Source organism: Coturnix japonica, chromosome 27, assembly GCF_001577835.2.
Source record: "Coturnix japonica isolate 7356 chromosome 27, Coturnix japonica 2.1, whole genome shotgun sequence".
Classification (NCBI taxonomy): domain Eukaryota; kingdom Metazoa; phylum Chordata; class Aves; order Galliformes; family Phasianidae; genus Coturnix; species Coturnix japonica.
Window position 1 is genome coordinate 2,544,865 of NC_029542.1, and position 16,349 is coordinate 2,561,213.

The 16,349-nt window shown below is 60.1% G+C and overlaps 1 protein-coding gene and 1 long non-coding RNA gene across 3 annotated transcripts in view; one reads left to right on the top strand and one right to left on the bottom strand.

Annotated features, from left to right (window-relative positions):
• Nucleotides 1-5,472: 5,472 nt before the first annotated feature.
• On the bottom strand, nucleotides 5,473-14,772 carry LOC107325219. Of its 2 annotated transcripts, none has more exons than XR_001559640.1 (2): nucleotides 14,668-14,772; nucleotides 5,473-5,743 (listed from the first exon to the last, which is right to left on the bottom strand). It is a non-coding gene; the product is annotated as an uncharacterized LOC107325219 (long non-coding RNA). The 2 variants fall into 2 exon arrangements; XR_001559641.2 differs by lacking the exon at nucleotides 14,668-14,772 and adding an exon at nucleotides 14,532-14,653.
• Nucleotides 8,015-16,349, top strand: part of COL1A1 (collagen type I alpha 1 chain) — a 16,303-nt gene continuing 7,968 nt past the window's right edge. Inside the window, 27 exon segments of the mRNA XM_015885868.2 lie at nucleotides 8,015-8,211; nucleotides 9,808-10,002; nucleotides 10,097-10,131; nucleotides 10,253-10,288; nucleotides 10,374-10,466; nucleotides 10,568-10,636; nucleotides 11,633-11,677; nucleotides 11,944-11,997; nucleotides 12,113-12,166; nucleotides 12,269-12,322; nucleotides 12,438-12,491; nucleotides 12,629-12,682; nucleotides 12,776-12,820; nucleotides 12,985-13,038; nucleotides 13,133-13,150; nucleotides 13,152-13,181; nucleotides 13,312-13,365; nucleotides 13,537-13,635; nucleotides 13,727-13,771; nucleotides 13,856-13,954; nucleotides 14,155-14,208; nucleotides 14,295-14,402; nucleotides 14,552-14,605; nucleotides 14,684-14,782; nucleotides 14,904-14,957; nucleotides 15,045-15,143; nucleotides 15,654-15,707. Coding sequence (XP_015741354.1) covers nucleotides 8,130-8,211; nucleotides 9,808-10,002; nucleotides 10,097-10,131; nucleotides 10,253-10,288; nucleotides 10,374-10,466; nucleotides 10,568-10,636; nucleotides 11,633-11,677; nucleotides 11,944-11,997; nucleotides 12,113-12,166; nucleotides 12,269-12,322; nucleotides 12,438-12,491; nucleotides 12,629-12,682; nucleotides 12,776-12,820; nucleotides 12,985-13,038; nucleotides 13,133-13,150; nucleotides 13,152-13,181; nucleotides 13,312-13,365; nucleotides 13,537-13,635; nucleotides 13,727-13,771; nucleotides 13,856-13,954; nucleotides 14,155-14,208; nucleotides 14,295-14,402; nucleotides 14,552-14,605; nucleotides 14,684-14,782; nucleotides 14,904-14,957; nucleotides 15,045-15,143; nucleotides 15,654-15,707 — 1,791 coding nt within the window. The 5' untranslated portion in view covers nucleotides 8,015-8,129.

Consider the following 16,349-nt stretch of genomic DNA (forward strand, 5'->3'; position numbering starts at 1 on the left):
ATAGGGAACCCCCCGGCAATGGGGGCCGTGCGGGAGGGATGGGGGGGTAACGTGGGGATGGGGGGACACAGTGGTTCTATGGCAATGGGGGGATGCGGAGAGGGTGGGGGGAGCCAGTGGGGTCGGGGGATACAGCGGGGAAGGGACCCCATGGAACATAGTGGGGGACCCACGGAAATAGGGGCAGTTTGGGGTGGGTTTGTAGGGACAGGAGGGAGGAGGGGGAGACAGTGTGGGAACTGGGGACCCCAGGGAAAAGGGGAGGTTGTGTGAATTGAGGGGGGGATGGGGATGGAAGGGGAACAGGAGCCTGAGAGGGAAGAGTTAAACCCCCCCCCCCCCCCCGTCCATGCTGGTCTGTCAGGCAGGGAACTGGGATGAACTGGGGGGAGCGGTGCTGACGTGGGGCTGGGAGCGGTGGGAAGCAGCTGGAGAGAAAAGGAGGAGGAGGAGGAGAGGGAGGAGGAGGAAGAGCAGAGGCCGGGTTTGGGCACTGCAGAGTGGGGCTCTGTGGGGCCGGGCTGGGGGGGATCTGCCCTTGCAGCCCCGGTCCCTGCTTTGCAGACCCCTTACCCAGGGACCCCCCTGTCTGTCCTTCCCCCCACCCAGCTCTGTGTGCTTGGAGGGCCCCTACGTGGAAGTGAAGCACCCGCAGGGAGGGCAGACACCCAACCACAGCTCAGAGACCCCAAGTCCAGCACCCAGCAGTGTCAGCCTCAGCCCAACCCCACAACACAACAGCCCCAACTGCCACTGACCCCAACCCAACCACCCCAACACCACGAACCCTAAACAGCCAACAAGCCTCACCACCCAAACCCCCAACACAACAGCCCAAACCACCCCAAACACCAACACACCCACCCACCCCAATCACCACTAACTCCATTTCACCACCAAACCCCCCAACCCAACCACCCCAAATACCACGAATCCCAACCCACCACCAGCACCAGCCATTGAAATCACCAACCCCAACCCAACCACCCCAACCATCACAACCCCCAACCACCCCAAATAGCCCTAACTCTACCCCAACCCAACCACCCCAACCATCACAACCCCCAGCCACCCCAAATAGCCCTAACTCTACCCCAACCCAATAAACCCCCACCCAACCACCCCAACCCAAGACCCCCAACCCAAAGACCCCAACCCAACCACCCCAAATACCACGAACCCCAACCCACCAACTACCCCACCCCAATAACCCCAACCAACCCAGAAACCCCAACCCAACCACCTCCAACCCCAACCCACCCACCCCAAATACCATTATCTCTATCCCACCCCCACCCAACCACCCCCCATTCCAGCAGCCCTAACCCAACCCATGGCCATCCAGGACCCCCTCTGTGCACACACTGCTCTGCTCCCCATTCCCCTGCCCCCCATTCCCCCTATTTCCCTACAGCTGCTTCCACCAATGACCCCATCCAGCTTCAACCCCCCCACAGCACTGAGAAACCCCATAACAGGGCCCGGTGTGGTGCTGAGTGCTGCTCAGTGCCCTTTAGAAACCAAAGGCTGTCATCCCTTCTGCTATTAGGGACCCTATAGCTCTGCCCCCACACAAGCACTGGGGGTCCCTGCAGCCCCTCTGGGGTGTGGGGCTCAGCGGCTCCATGACCCCCATCTCACACACTGAGGATGAGGAGGGTGCGAGGCTCTGGCTGCCCCACACCTCGGCCACGTGGCAGCGGGATCTCCATCATCCATCCCAGCCCTGGGATGAGCTCACAGAGAAATCCCAGCCAGGCTCTGGAGCCGAGTGAGGAGTCCTCGCCCTTGTCTGCAGCTCCGTCCCCATCCCATCCCCATCCCCTTTCCACCTCATTCCTATCCCCATCCCCACCCCATCTCCTTCCCCTTCCCTGTCCCTTTACTACCCCATTCCCTTCTCAATCCCCTTTCTAACCCATCCCATCCCCACTCCCGTCCCATCCCCACCCCTATCCTCATTCCCATCCCCATCCCCCCCCATCTCCTTCCCCTTCTCCATCCCATTTCTACCCCATCCCCTTCTCCATCCCATCCCATCTCATCCCTATCTCCATCCCCATCCCCTTACCCTTCCCCATCCCCTTCCTACCCCATCCCCATCCCCTTTCCCATCCCCTCCCCTATCCCCATTCCAATTCCCATCCCCTTCCATTCCCATCCCATCCCTTTCCACCCCAACCCCCATCCAATCCCATCCCACTCCCCTTCCCCACCCCATCCCTAAACCCATTCCCACCCCATCCCAACCCCTTGCAGTGGATGTGGGGTGAGAACCCCAATGCAGGGACCCATAGGGTTTGGATGGGGGGGGGAAGGGGTCCCCCTGCATCCCTCCCAACCCCATGGTCCCACTTGGATGGGGTTGGGGGCATCCCTGTGGCCATAGGGGTGTGTGGGGCCACGGCTGGGAGGGGGGGGATTCATCCATGGAACAGAAGAGAAGGAAAAAAGAGAAAAGGGAAAAAAAAACCCCAAAAAAACAGAAAGAAGCTTAAAAAAAAAAAAAGAGAAAGAGAAGAAAAGAAAACGGGCAATGGAAAATATTCGGCGTTACCTCGGCCCTCACAGTTTCCATCTCAGACTCTGCAAGATGAGACGGCGGGGGCCCGGGCTGGGCTGCTGCTGCTGCTCAATTGGGGGGTGCACAGCTCTGCCCCCAACATGGGGCTGCCCCCAACATGGGACCCCCCAGTCCTTGGGTTCCCCCCCCCCATCCTCGAGACCCCCCCCCATCCTTGGGATGTCCCCACATTGAGGATCCCCCCGGTGTCCTTGGGAGCCCCCCCCTCCCACTCTTGAGGTGCCCCCAACTTCAGGATCTCCCCATGTTGGGGATACTCCAACCTTTGGGGTCCCCCCACTCTTGGGAAGCCCTCAATGGGGGACCCCCATTCTTAGGACCCCCCCAATTCTTGGGATCCCCCCCATCCTTGGGACCCTCTCTATGTCAGGGACACCCCCATCCTTGGGGTCCCTCCATCTTTGGGATCCCCCCACCCTCGGAACCTCCCTGTGTTGGGGATTCTTCTACCTTAGGGGTGCCCCCATATTGGGGATCCCTTTGTCCTTGGGATCCCTCCACTCTTGGGATGCCCTCACCCTCATTCTTGGGATCCCCCAATCCTTGGGACCCTCTCTATCTTTGGGACACCCCCACCCTTAGGATACCCCTACGTTTGCCATTTGCCCATAATGGGGTCACAGCTATTTTAGGGGTGCCCCCATCATTAGGGTGCCCCCACACTTGAGGTAGATACCCCATATCGAGGATCCCTTTGTCCTTGGGATCCCCCTCCCTTGGAGAGCCCCAACGTTGGGATCCCCCCACTCTTGGGATGCCCTCACCCTTGTTGGGAAACCTTCATTCTTGGCACCTCCCAACCCTTGGGATCACCCCCATCCTTGGGACCCCCTTTATTTTGGGGACCCCCTCACCCTTGGGGTGCCCCCAGCCTTGGGGTGCCCCCACCTTTGGGATCTGCCTGCACTGGGGATACCGCAGACATAGGGGTGCCCCCATTCTTAGGGTGCCCTCACCCTTGAGATACCCCCATGTTGGGGATCCCCACATCCTTGGGACCCCCCCCACCCTTGGGGTCCCCCCACCTTTGGGACCTGCCCATGTTGTGGATACAGCTGCCTTTGGGGTTCCCCCACCATTGACAGACCCCCGTGTTGGGGATCCCCACGTCCTTAGGACCCCCCACCCTTATGATGCTCCCATCCTAAAGACCCCCACCCCCATTTTTGGGGTTAGCATTGCCCCCACCCCCTCCATAACCCCAACCCCACAACCCCATCCCAAATGGGGGACACAGAGCGGGGGCCACCCCCACCCCCACCCCATCCACCTGCATCCCCCATGGCCGGGGGTCCCCTATGGGACACACGGGTCCTATTTTGGGGCGAGGAGCCACGTCTCTCTGGCTGCCCAAAGGCCAATTACGCCCATGGCTGCTTTGAGCACGGCTGGAAATAGCGGAGCAGTCGGTGCCGTGATTACGGGGTTCTGCCCTACCGGCCACAATTGGAGGCTGCCCGGGGTTCAGGAATAGCCGGGGTGGGGCGGGCTGCGGGCTGCGGCCGTAGGGGGGGAAACTGAGGCACGCAGACCCCCACCCTCCTTATAGGGCAGAGCTTTGGGGTCAGACCATGGTGGGATGTGGGGAAAGACCCCCAGGCACTTCTATGGGGGAATATCCCTCAGCATCTGTATGGAGGTAAATCCCCCTCGGTATCTTTATATCCCCCCACCCTCCCTAGTAAATTTGGGGGGGTATATCCCCCTCTCAGTGCCCATATGGAGGAAATGACCCCTCTCAGCATCTTTATGGGGGGATGCCCCCCCCCCTCCCACCTCAACATCCTTCTGGGGGAACAACCCCCCACCCTCAGGACCTTTATGGGGGAATATCCCACCCCCCACCATCATTTTAGGGTAAAAATCCCCCCCCTCAGAGTCCCAATGGAGGAACACCCCCCTCCAACATATATTGGGGGTAAAAATCCCCCATCCACAGGGTCTTTATGATAGAAACACCCCCTGCTCAGCATTACTTTTGAGGACCCCCCGGTATTTTATGGGGCCACCAACACCTTATGGGGGCAATATCCCCCCCCCAGCAGCACCTTTAATGCCATGGAACAGCATTGGGGTCACACACCTGCACCCCCATAACCCCACATTGAGGCCCCCCCCGTTCCATCTGGGTTTGGGGTCCAGGGCAGCTCAGTGCTCTGTATGTTGGTTGGGGTGGGGGGGGGCGGGGAGTAAAGCGAGAAGGGCTTTAATCCGCTCCATGTGTGCGGAGTTAACGCGCTCCAGATGCGGCTCCGACACACAAAGCCCGGAGCCCCCCGCCCCATCCGCGCTGTGTTACTGTAGGTCCGACCCCAAAACTCAGCGCCCTGCGGTGGGGCGGGGTGGGCTGTGTCCCCCCCCCCACCTCCCCATTGCTTCGTCTGCGGGGCGAAGCTGCGGCCGTCGAAGTTTTGGGGTGGAAAAAAGAACTTTTAGGGGTGGTTTTGTTTATAGGGGAACTGAGGGGCCGGCGCTGCCCATTGGGACAGGGTGGGTGCTGTGGGTTTGTTGGGGGGGGGCTCGGGACCCCCATTGCTGTCGTTGTATTGAATGGCCGCCCACAGCAGCCGGCCTGCAGCTCCCCGCACATCCTAATGGCTTTTCCAGCCTTTTCTTCTCCTTATCCCATTTTTTTTAACATATTCTTATATATTTATTTGAAGGGGGGGGGGTATTTCTTCCCTCCCTCCCTGCACCAAAGCTCACATTCCTGGGGCGGGCGGCTGATGAGGTGGCACCATCCACCCCCCCCCCCCCCCCCCCCCCCCCCCCCCTTTTCTCCCTTTATCCTCCAACCTCCCCACTCCCCGTTTTCCCTTTTTCCCTCCCATCCACGCGAACGAAAAACAGCCTCCCCCCGCTTAAAGCACACAGAAAAAAAAGCAAGAGAAGCGAATGGCATTCTTTTCTTTTCTGTCATGCTGCAAAAATTAAAGACACATCTCGGGGCTGGAGATGGGCCAGACCCTTTGCGAGCCGCCGGGGTCGGATTGGAGGAGCCTTAGAGCTGCAACGTGTCTCGGATGCGCGGATTCAGCGCTGAACGGCGGCCAGCAACAGCTCCGCAGCGCAATGAGCGCCCATTGCGACTTTGGGGGTTTATTCCATCTTTGCTTTCTTTCTCCTCTTCTCCTTTGGTTGCAGCCCGGAATTAAAGCCCTATAGAAGTCGGCAGCGTTTAGTTAAAGTGGATTTTCCTTTTACCTCGCGCATTCATTTTGTCTTTCCCCCCATACAACACCCCCCCATTCCAACAACCCCCACACTCTGCTCCCAGTCATTGCATTGAAGGTTCACTCCATCCATCCATCCATCCCCATTGCGGGGCTCTGCTTCACCATACAATCCCCCACTGCTCACCCACCCCTCGTTTCCTATGGGGTCACCCCATTGCTCTCTTTATCCTATGGGGTCACCCCATTGCTCCCTTTATCCTATGGGGTCACCCCATTGCCCCCTTGTATCCTATGGGGTCACTCCATTTCCCCCTCGTTTCCTATGGGGTCACCCCATTGCCCCCTTGTATCCTACGGGCTCACCCCATTGCCCCCTTGTATCCTATGGGATCACTCAATTTCCCCCTCGTTTCCTATGGGGTCACCCCATTTCCCCCTTGTATCCTATGGGGTCACCCCATTGCTCCCTTTATCCTATGGGCTCACCCCATTGCCCCCTTGTATCCTATGGGATCACTCAATTTCCCCCTCGTTTCCTATGGGCTCACCCCATTGCCTCCTCGTATCCTATGGGGTCACCCCATTGCCCCCTTGCATCCTATGGGGTCACCCCTATTGCTAGGTGCCACATGGCTCTCCTAGGGCTCCAATCCCACCCTACAACCCCAAGGGCGGCCCTGAGGACGTCCCCTCTGGGTTTTTTTTTGGGTGGGTAATTACAGCCTCCCCAAATTGCACGGTGTGCTGCGGATTATTGTCAGCGAGCTTTTTCTTTTTCCAACCAACGTGGCTCTGCAAATGTGGAAACAGAGGTGGAGGCGAGCCAAGGGGAAAGGAAGAGAAGGAGAGGGAGAGAAAGGGAGAAAGAATGGGTTGAAAGAATGGGGGAAAATAAAGGGGAAAAGGGCAAAAAAAACCCCACCCTAAATATGGGGCTCCCCACAGTAAGTTGGGGCTGTGGGGGCAGTTGGAGGCAGCTTGGCCTGCAGGGATGGGGGGCGCTGAGGGACCCCATGGGGCAGCAGGGGCAGCTCTGGGCCGTGGGTGGGGACACAGTGTGGGGCACAATGGGAGGGGGGTCTCACAGCCCCAAATGGGGGCACGCATCTGGATAGGGCTGCGTGGCACCTGGACCCACTGAGCACCGTCCCCACCCCGTCTGGCCACATCCACAGAGCACAGCCTTGAGAAAAGCCCTAAAAAACACCTGGATCCCCCACACCCCAACCACTGCGGGGTCCCTACCCTAATTGCTTTGGGGTCCCCATTCCAGGCACCCTGGTGTCCCATTCATGGCTCCTGTTCCAGCTTTGGTGTCCCCACACCGATCACTTCAGGGTCCCCATCCCAAATCTTTCGGGTCCCCATCCCAACCGCATTGGATTCAACCACTTCAGGGTCCCCATCCCAAACACTTTGGTGTTTCCATCCCAAAGATTTTGGGGTCCTCATCCCAAGAACTTTGGAGTTCCCCAATTCAACCTCTTTGGGGTCTCCATCCCAACCACTTTGGCATCCCCATCACAAGTGCTTTGGGGTCCTCATTCCAGGTGTTCTGGAGTCCCCAAATCAACTACTTTGGGGTCCCCAACCCAACTACCTTGGGCTCCCCATCTCAGATAGTTTTATATCCCCAACTCAACTTCTTTGGGGTCCCCATTCCATGTGCTTTGGGCTCCCCATCTCAAATCATTTTGTGTCCCCAACTCAGCTACTTTGGGGTCCCTGTCTCAGACAGTTTTGGGTCCCCAACTCAACCACTTTGGGGTCCCCAATCGAAGTGCTTTGGGGTCCCCAACTCATCCACATTGGGGTCCCCGATCCAGGTGCTTTGGGGTCCCCAACTCAACCATTTTGGGGTCCCCAATCCAAGTGCTTTGGGGTCCCCAACTCAACCACTTCGCTATCCCTAATCCAGACATTTGGGGTCCCCATCTCAACTCTTTCGGGGTCCTCATTCCTGATACTTCAGTATCCCCATCCAGAACTCTTTGCGTTCCCCATTCAGGATCCAATCCTCTTTAGGATTCCCATCCCAACTTCTTCATGGTCCCCATCCCACCCCGCTCTCCCTGCTCTGGGGGTGCCATGTATGCGTGTGCAGACTTTGGGGGGGGGAATGGGAGGATGGCGGGTTGTCTCCTATTGGCTGAGGGGCCGTCCAAAATCCCCCGTGTTCTCCCTCTCAGGCTACGATGGGTCCCACCTCTCGGCGCCCTCGGACCGTATATAAGGGCAGGCGGAGGGCTGGGAAAGCAGTAGGAAGTTTCTGCTGGGGTCTGGATTGGAGCTGCGGAGTGAGATCGGCCCTGAATGACCCGACCTTAAGACAAAGAGCCCCAAAGAGTCTACATGTCTAATATTTAGACATGTTCAGCTTTGTGGATTCTCGGTTACTGCTGTTGATAGCAGCGACTGTACTACTCACCCGCGGGCAAGGAGAAGAGGACAGTAAGTAGAGGGCGGCGGGATGGGGTGGAAGGAAAGAGGGTTGGATCCTATGGGAAAGAAGAGAAGGAAAATGGAGTTAAATAGGGGTGAATGGGGCTGGAAGAGGAAGGGAGTGGGGTGTGTGGGGTGTTGTGGGGCTGAAGACAACAGGAGGGGGGCAGAAGGGTGGAGGGAGAAGGGAGAGGAGGTGGGAGATGGGGAAAGTGAGGAGAGGGGGGAGAGAGAGGGAGGAGAGGGGAGATGGGGCCCGGCCCCCGGCTCTGCGAAAGCCATCAGGAAAGAATTAGAAAAGTCTCAGATGATTCATAAGGAAAACGTTCTGGCCGCCCCATAGCGCTGCCCAGACATCGGGGCGGGGGGAGAGGAGCGTCCTGTCTGTCTGTGGGGTGAAGTGTGGGGTGGGTGGGGGGGTCATTCTGTACCCTGAGAGCTGCACTGCTGCCAGTACAAGGAGACGGGGGGCACTGGGATGGCACTGGGATGGTGCCAGGCTGCGCCGCGCCGCGTTGCTCCGAGCATTGACCATTCCCAGGGGTTCCGTTTTGGGTTGAATTTATGGGTTTTGTGGCTCTGTTTGGGGGCAGTTTCCCCTCCTGGGCCCATTCCCACCCGCTGTGCAGCTTCTCCTTTGGCACCGAGCGCCCCACGTTGTGCAACGCGCCCGGCAACGCCCGCAGCACCACGGGCAGCTTTGCATGTCGGCGTGCCACATTTTGGGGTCAATCCTGCATTTCTTGGGGCCAATTCTGCCTTTTTAGGGGGTGACGTTGTGCATTTTGCAATGGCGTTTTGCGCTCTTTGGGCTCTGCTTTGCAACTCGGGGTTGGCGATGCTGCAGTATTTTGGGGTGTGGATTTTTGCCTTTCTCTTTGCATTTTGCTTTTGCATTTACTTTTGGTGTGTGTGTGTGTAGGGGGGGACAACCCGACGTCCTGCTTTCATTGCATTTCATCTCATTGCATTTTGTCTCATTGCATTTCGTCTCATTGCATTTTGTCTCATTGCATTTCATCCCATTGCATTTCATCCCATTGCATTTCATCCCATTGCATTTCGTTTCAATTCTCGGCCTTTGGACCCCCTTAAAGCACTTTGTTAAGGCACTTCTCCCCTTTGCCATCGCTCAGCACTGCGGCCCCACAACCCCCACAACCCCCCCCCCCCTTTCCTTCTCCTTCTCCTTCTCCTCCATCTCCGGTCCCCCGGCTCCACTATGGGGCCGCCCCATTCCCTGGCAGCCGCCCCACACTCGGCAGCTCCCACATCTGGCCCCGTCCCTCCCCATCCCGGCTCTAATTTCAACCCAGACAAGGGGGGGATCCCCCGATCCCGGCACCGCCCCGCACCCCCCCCCATCGCTATTTTCCTTGGCCCCCGGGTTCGGGCCGCTGTTGCCGGACGGGGGTTTTGTTTAAATTCCAGACTAAGTGGGAAGGAGCCGATGGCGGCCGAACTTTTCCCGTGTCATAGAGCCGGGTTGATGAGAACCAGATGAAGGGAGAGCGGAGCTGCCGAGCGGGAGCGCTGCGGGGAGAGGGGGGGGGGGGAGCTCAGCTTTTCCCTATTGACCCTAATCCACCCCCCCCCTCCCCATAGTCCAGACCGGGAGCTGCGTCCAGGACGGGCTGACGTACAACGATAAGGATGTTTGGAAACCCGAACCGTGCCAGATCTGCGTCTGCGACAGCGGCAACATCCTTTGCGACGAGGTGATCTGCGAGGACACCTCGGACTGTCCCAACGCCGAAATCCCATTCGGAGAATGCTGCCCCATCTGCCCCGATGTCGACGGTACATCTCCCCCCCCCCCCCAAACCCCCCCCCCCCCCCCGGGGTGGTTGTGGGGCTGTGCCCCCCATCTAAACACCGCTCCTTCCTCCCGCAGCCTCCCCCGTCTACCCAGAGAGTGCTGGAGCAGAGGTAACCACCGCTGCCCCCAAAACCCTTTGGCTGCCCTAAACCTCCCCCCCATGTCCCCCTTTGGGACCCATCCCCCTTTGGGACCATCCCATAACCACCCTCCTCACCTCTCCCCCCACAGGGTCCTAAAGGAGACACCGGCCCCAGAGGAGAGAGGGTGGGTACCTGGGCACCCAGCCCTACACACACCCACAGGGTGCCCCACTGCTGCTCACCCCTTCTCCTCCCCCCTCCCATAATAGGGACTCCCCGGCCCCCCTGGCAGAGATGGCATCCCTGGGCAGCCTGGCCCCGCAGGACCCCCAGGCCCTCCAGGACCTCCAGGCCTCGGCGGAGTGAGTATGGGGGGGGTCCCCATCCACACACCCCATTGCTGGGGTCCCCCATGTTCCCCCCCTCTTCCCAACTCAACCCCTTTTCTCCCTCTGCCCCACAGAACTTCGCTCCTCAAATGTCTTATGGATACGATGAGAAATCGGGTGGTATGGCGGTGCCTGGCCCCATGGTGAGTGGGGGGCTGGGGGTCCGGGTGGGGTTTGGGGTCGTGATGGGGACAGGTGTGGGGTGGCGATGGGGTAGGGATGAGGTGGCAGTGGGGACAGTGTTGGGGTGGCAATAGAATAAGAATGGGGTGGCAATGGGAACAGGTGGAATGGCAATGGGGAAGGGATGGGGTGTTAATGGGGTGAGGGATGGGGGTGATAAGGGGAACAGGGGTGGGATGTTAATGGGGACAGGGATGGGGTGGCAATTTGGACAGTGATGAGGAGACATTGGGAGCAGGGATGGGGTGTCAGTGGGGTCAATAAGGGTGGTGATGGGGACAGGGAATGGGATGGGGATGTCAATAGGGTGGCAGTGAAAGAGGGAGTGGGTGGCAAAGGAGGCAATAAAGGGTGGTAATGGGGACAGCCATGGGGTGGTGATAGGGACGGTGTTATGGGTATATGGGCGCCAATCAGGACTGGGATAAGGTGGCAATGGGGACAGTGAGGGGTGGTTATAGGGACTGGGTAACAATGGGGGCATCAATAAGGTGGGAATGGGGGCAGGGATGGGATGGCAATGGGGACAACATGGAGTAGTGATGGGGACAGCAATGGGATGGTGATGGGGAAAGGGGTTGGGTAGCAGTGCAGACATCAATAGGGTGGGATTGAAGACAGGGATAGGGTGGCAATGGGGACAAGAAGGGGTGGTGATGGGGACAGAGATGGGTGCCAGTAGGACAAGGATGATGGGATGGGTAATGGGTAACAATAAGGACAACAGAGGGGTAGCAATGAGACAGGGATGGGGTGGAAAGAGGGATGGGCTGGTGATGGGGATGTCAATAAGGCAGCAATAAAACAGAGACAGTGGGGACTGAAATTGGTGCTGGGGACAGAAATGGGGTGACAGGAGACATCAGTGGGGCAGGAATGGGGTGGGGATGGGCTGATGGGGACAAGGAGGGGAAGGGGGTGGCACACATTCAACTCTGTCTCCTTGCCCCCCCCAGGGCCCTGCTGGACCCCGTGGTCTCCCTGGCCCCCCTGGTGCTCCTGTAAGTATCTCCTCCTCCTCCACTGCTCATTTCTGGGGCCAATCCCCCCCAAGGACCCTTATGTGGGTGCCCTTGGTGATGGGGGTGGGCACAGGTTGGGTGAGGGCAGGACGCAGCATCCCCCCGTATATGTAAGGAAACCCACAGTGATGGGAATCCATATGGGGTGTGTGTGGGGGGGTCTGAACTCAACATTGGAATCTTCAGACCCATCTTTCTCCTTTTCTAACCCATTTTTCTCCCTTTTTTCCCCCATTGAACTGCAGGGCCCTCAAGGTTTCCAAGGTCCCCCTGGTGAACCCGGCGAGCCCGGTGCCTCTGTAAGTGCAGGGGCTGCAGCTGTACCCCCAACCCAAAGTGATACTGGGAGGGGGCAGAGGGGAATGGGGAGCTCTGCACCCCCACAGCCCCCCACACTCCTTTCCTGTCTCCTAGGGACCCATGGGACCCCGTGGCCCCGCTGGCCCCCCTGGCAAGAACGGCGATGATGTAAGCAGCAATGGGTCGGACCCCCCCCCCATCTGGTGGCACTGCCCCCCCTGAGGGCTCGATGCTGTGGGGCTGAGCCACCAACCGTGTCCTTATCCATAGGGTGAAGCTGGTAAACCTGGCCGTCCTGGCGAGCGTGGCCCCCCTGGCCCCCAGGTGAGACCCTCCCCAAGGTGGGGGGACCCACAGTGTGCCCAGCACACAAGGGATGGGGTACAGAGACCCCCCCCCCCAATGTGGCTCTGTGTCACCCTATGGCCTTTCCTTGTAGGGCGCACGTGGTCTCCCCGGAACTGCTGGTCTGCCAGGCATGAAGGGACACAGAGTGAGTGCTGCACCCCCCCCATGGACCCACATAATGTGGGGAGAGCTGGGGACACCCCCATGTTGGGGACACCCCCATGGTACCCCAACACCAACACCAGCCTATGGCACTGCTGACCCCCCCCCTCTGCCCCACAGGGCTTCAGTGGTTTGGATGGTGCTAAGGGTGAGCCTGGCCCCGCTGGTCCCAAGGTGAGCAATGATGCTGGCCCCACTTTAGGGTCCCGCTTTGGGGCAGAAAAAGCCATTTTTGGGTATTGTTCTGATTATTATTTGTCGTTTTAGGGTGAGCCTGGCAGCCCTGGAGAGAACGGAGCTCCTGGGCAGATGGTGAGTGCTGGGTGGGTGCTATGGGGGGGGGGGGGGCGAGGTGCCCCCTGAGGGGCTGCATCCTTAGGGGTGCAGGTGGGAGGGGGGCTTAGCAATGAGGGAGGGGCACAGAGATGTTAAGGGGAAAGCAGCCCACCCTGACCCCACCCTCTTGTCCTCTGCAGGGTCCTCGCGGTCTTCCCGGCGAGAGAGGCCGCCCCGGTCCATCCGGTCCCGCTGTGAGTATTGGGGACCCCGGGGCTCGGCCCACCCCGGTCCCCCCCCCCCAGGCCCCCATCAGGTCTCAGCTCACGGCCGCTCTTTTCCCGCCAGGGCGCTCGCTCCGGTAACGGACGGTGCTCCCGGTGCTGCCGGTCCCCCCGTGAGTGTCCCCCCCCCCCCCCGACCCGGCCTGGAGGGGTCTCCTGCTCAGGGTCCCCATCCCAGATCCCGGTAAGCCCGATGCTCCGCCCGGTTCTGCTCTGACCCATCCATCCTTTACCCCTTTATAGGGTCCAACCGGTCCCGCGGGTCCCCCCGGCTTCCCCGGCGCTGCTGGCGCTAAGGTAGGACCTCGGGCTCGGCCCCACCGCCCATATGGGGGCTGTGGGTGCTGTGGGTTGGGGTCTTTCCTCCCCCGTGGCCCCAAAAAGGTGTCGGTGGCACAGAGCAGGAGCTGCCAAACGAGGAGTGACTCCCCGGCCGTGACTCTTCCTCCTCCTCCTCTTCCTCCCCAGGGTGAAACAGGTCCCCAAGGAGCTCGAGGCAGCGAAGGTCCCCAAGGTGCCCGTGGTGAACCCGGTCCCCCCGGTCCCGCTGGTGCTGCCGGTCCCGCTGTGAGTGCCCACCCCCCCCCTCTGCCCTTCAGCCTCACGACCCCCCGGGTTCCCACGTAACCCTCCTCTTCCTCCCCTTTCTCTCCCCCAGGGTAACCCCGGTGCCGACGGTCAGCCCGGTGCCAAAGGTGCTACGGTGAGTGCTCGGTCCCGCTTTACCGCACGGGACCCCCGGTGTGGGGCTCCCTGTGCCCTCACCGCCCCATTACCTGTCCCATAGGGCGCTCCTGGCATCGCCGGTGCCCCCGGCTTCCCCGGTGCTCGCGGTCCCTCCGGACCCCAAGGTCCCAGCGGTGCCCCCGGACCCAAAGGAAACAGCGTGAGTTGCTCCTCATCCCCCCCATATCCCCATAGTGGGGGCTCTATCTCCGGGATGGGGCACCGAGTTACCGGCTCTGGGACGGCTCCATCCCTCGATCCGTCGGTGCATCGCCCCATCGGGGCTCATCACTATGAGCTGCCGGTACCGGGGTGGGGGTCTCAACACGGTTCTAAGCATCCCCCCCTCCTCCTCCCCAGGGTGAACCCGGCGCTCCAGGCAACAAAGGCGACACCGGCGCTAAAGGCGAACCCGTAAGTTCCCCCCGGAGCCACCGTCGCTCAGCTCAGCCCCGGTTCAGCCGCTCCGACCGGCCGCTCACCCCACTCTCCCCCCGCAGGGTCCCGCTGGTGTTCAAGGCCCCCCCGGCCCCGCCGGTGAGGAAGGAAAGAGAGGAGCCCGTGGAGAGCCCGGCCCCGCTGGGCTGCCCGGTCCTGCGGGTGAACGGGTGAGTCCACATTGACCCCCCCAGCTCTGCCCGGTGGGCATCGCACCTTGACCTGAAGCATCTTGAAGCCCCCATTGTGGGCTCAGCCCCACAGCTGTGCCCCATAGAACCCCCCCACCCCGCTCTAACCTCTCTCCCTTCCCTCCCAGGGCGCTCCCGGTAGCCGCGGTTTCCCCGGTGCTGACGGTATCGCCGGTCCCAAGGTGGGTTTCCCCCCGGTACCCAGCGCTGTGCCGCCCCCTCCCCATCCCGGATGGCGATAAACCTCCGTTCGTTCTCAGGGTCCCCCCGGTGAGCGCGGTGCCCCCGGTGCCGTCGGTCCCAAAGGATCCCCCGGTGAAGCCGGACGTCCCGGTGAACCCGGTCTCCCCGGTGCCAAGGTGAGAGCTATGGGGGCACGGTGAGATGGGCAGAACCAGCTCCGGGCCCTGCCCATATCCAGCCCCAAAGCCCACCCCGAGCCCACCCCGAGCCCTAACCCGGCCCTATCGCTCCTCCCAGGGTCTGACTGGCAGCCCCGGCAGCCCCGGCCCCGACGGTAAAACCGGACCCCCGGTAAGTAACCCCCAATGGCCGCCCCCCCCTCACTCCCTTACCGTGCTGTTCACTGATGGGCTCTTTGTCCCCCCCCCCCCATTGCAGGGTCCCGCTGGTCAAGATGGCCGCCCTGGCCCCCCCGGCCCCCCCGGAGCCAGAGGTCAAGCTGGTGTGATGGGTTTCCCTGGTCCTAAAGGTGCTGCGGTGAGTAGACATGGGTGGGGTGCTCAAAAAGGGGGGGGTCCTATGGGGGGGGTCTTTTGGGGGGGGTCCTATAGGTGCAGGGCTGCGTGAGGTCCATAGATCCATTAGGACTTCATGTCAGATCTGAGGCTCTCACAGAGCCCCATTGGGGGGGGGGGGGGGTTTTCAATAATATCCCTATATATGTGTGTTTATGGGGGGGGTGGGAATTCCCATTCCCATAAGTGTTTCATGGGGGGGGTGGGAAGTCCATCCCATAGTGTTTATGGGGGGGGATCCATCCCATAGTGTTTATGGGGGTGGGATCCATCCCATAGTATTTATTGGGGTGGGGGATCCATCCCATAGTGTTTATGGGGGGGGGGATCCATCCCATAGTGTTTATGGGGGGGGGATCCATCCCATAGTGTTTATGGGGGGGGGATCCATCCCATAGTGTTTATGGGGTGGGGATCCATCCCATAGTATATATATTTGGCACATATCTCACCCCTTTTCTTTTGCTTTCAGGGTGAACCTGGCAAACCTGGTGAGAGAGGAGCCCCCGGCCCCCCCGGTGCTGTTGTGAGTATTGCCAGGGGTGGCTCTATAGGGTCAGGAAACCTAATGGGGTTTGGGAACGGCAGCTCTAATGGCCATTGATCCAGGTGACGTGGCAGCAGGATCCATCCCATGCCACAATCCCATCCCATAGCACACCTTACTAACAGCACAGCCCCATAGGCTCACGGTGTTTGGCCCCATAAGCTCATAGCACAGCCCTATAGACACAGTGCATGGCCCTATGGGCTTATAGCACAGCCCCATAGGCTCACAGTGTTTGGCCCCATAAGCTCATAGCACAGCCCTATAGACACAGTGCATGGCCTTATGGGCTTATAGCACAGCCCCATAGTCTCACAGTGTTTGGCCCCATACAGTCAGCACAGCCCTATAGACTCTCAGTGCGTGGCCCTATGGGCTCATAGCACAGCCTATAGGTTCACACTATAGCCCTATAGGTTCACAGTGCATGGCCCCATAATCTCACAGCACAGCTCCATAAGTTTATAATGTATGACCCCATAGGCTCACAGAACAGTCCCATAGGTTCACAGCCCCATAGATTCACTGTGCACAGCCCCATATGCTCACAGCCCCACAGACTCACAGCCCCATAGACTCAAAGCTCAGCCCCATAAGCTCACAGCCCCATAGACTCACAGC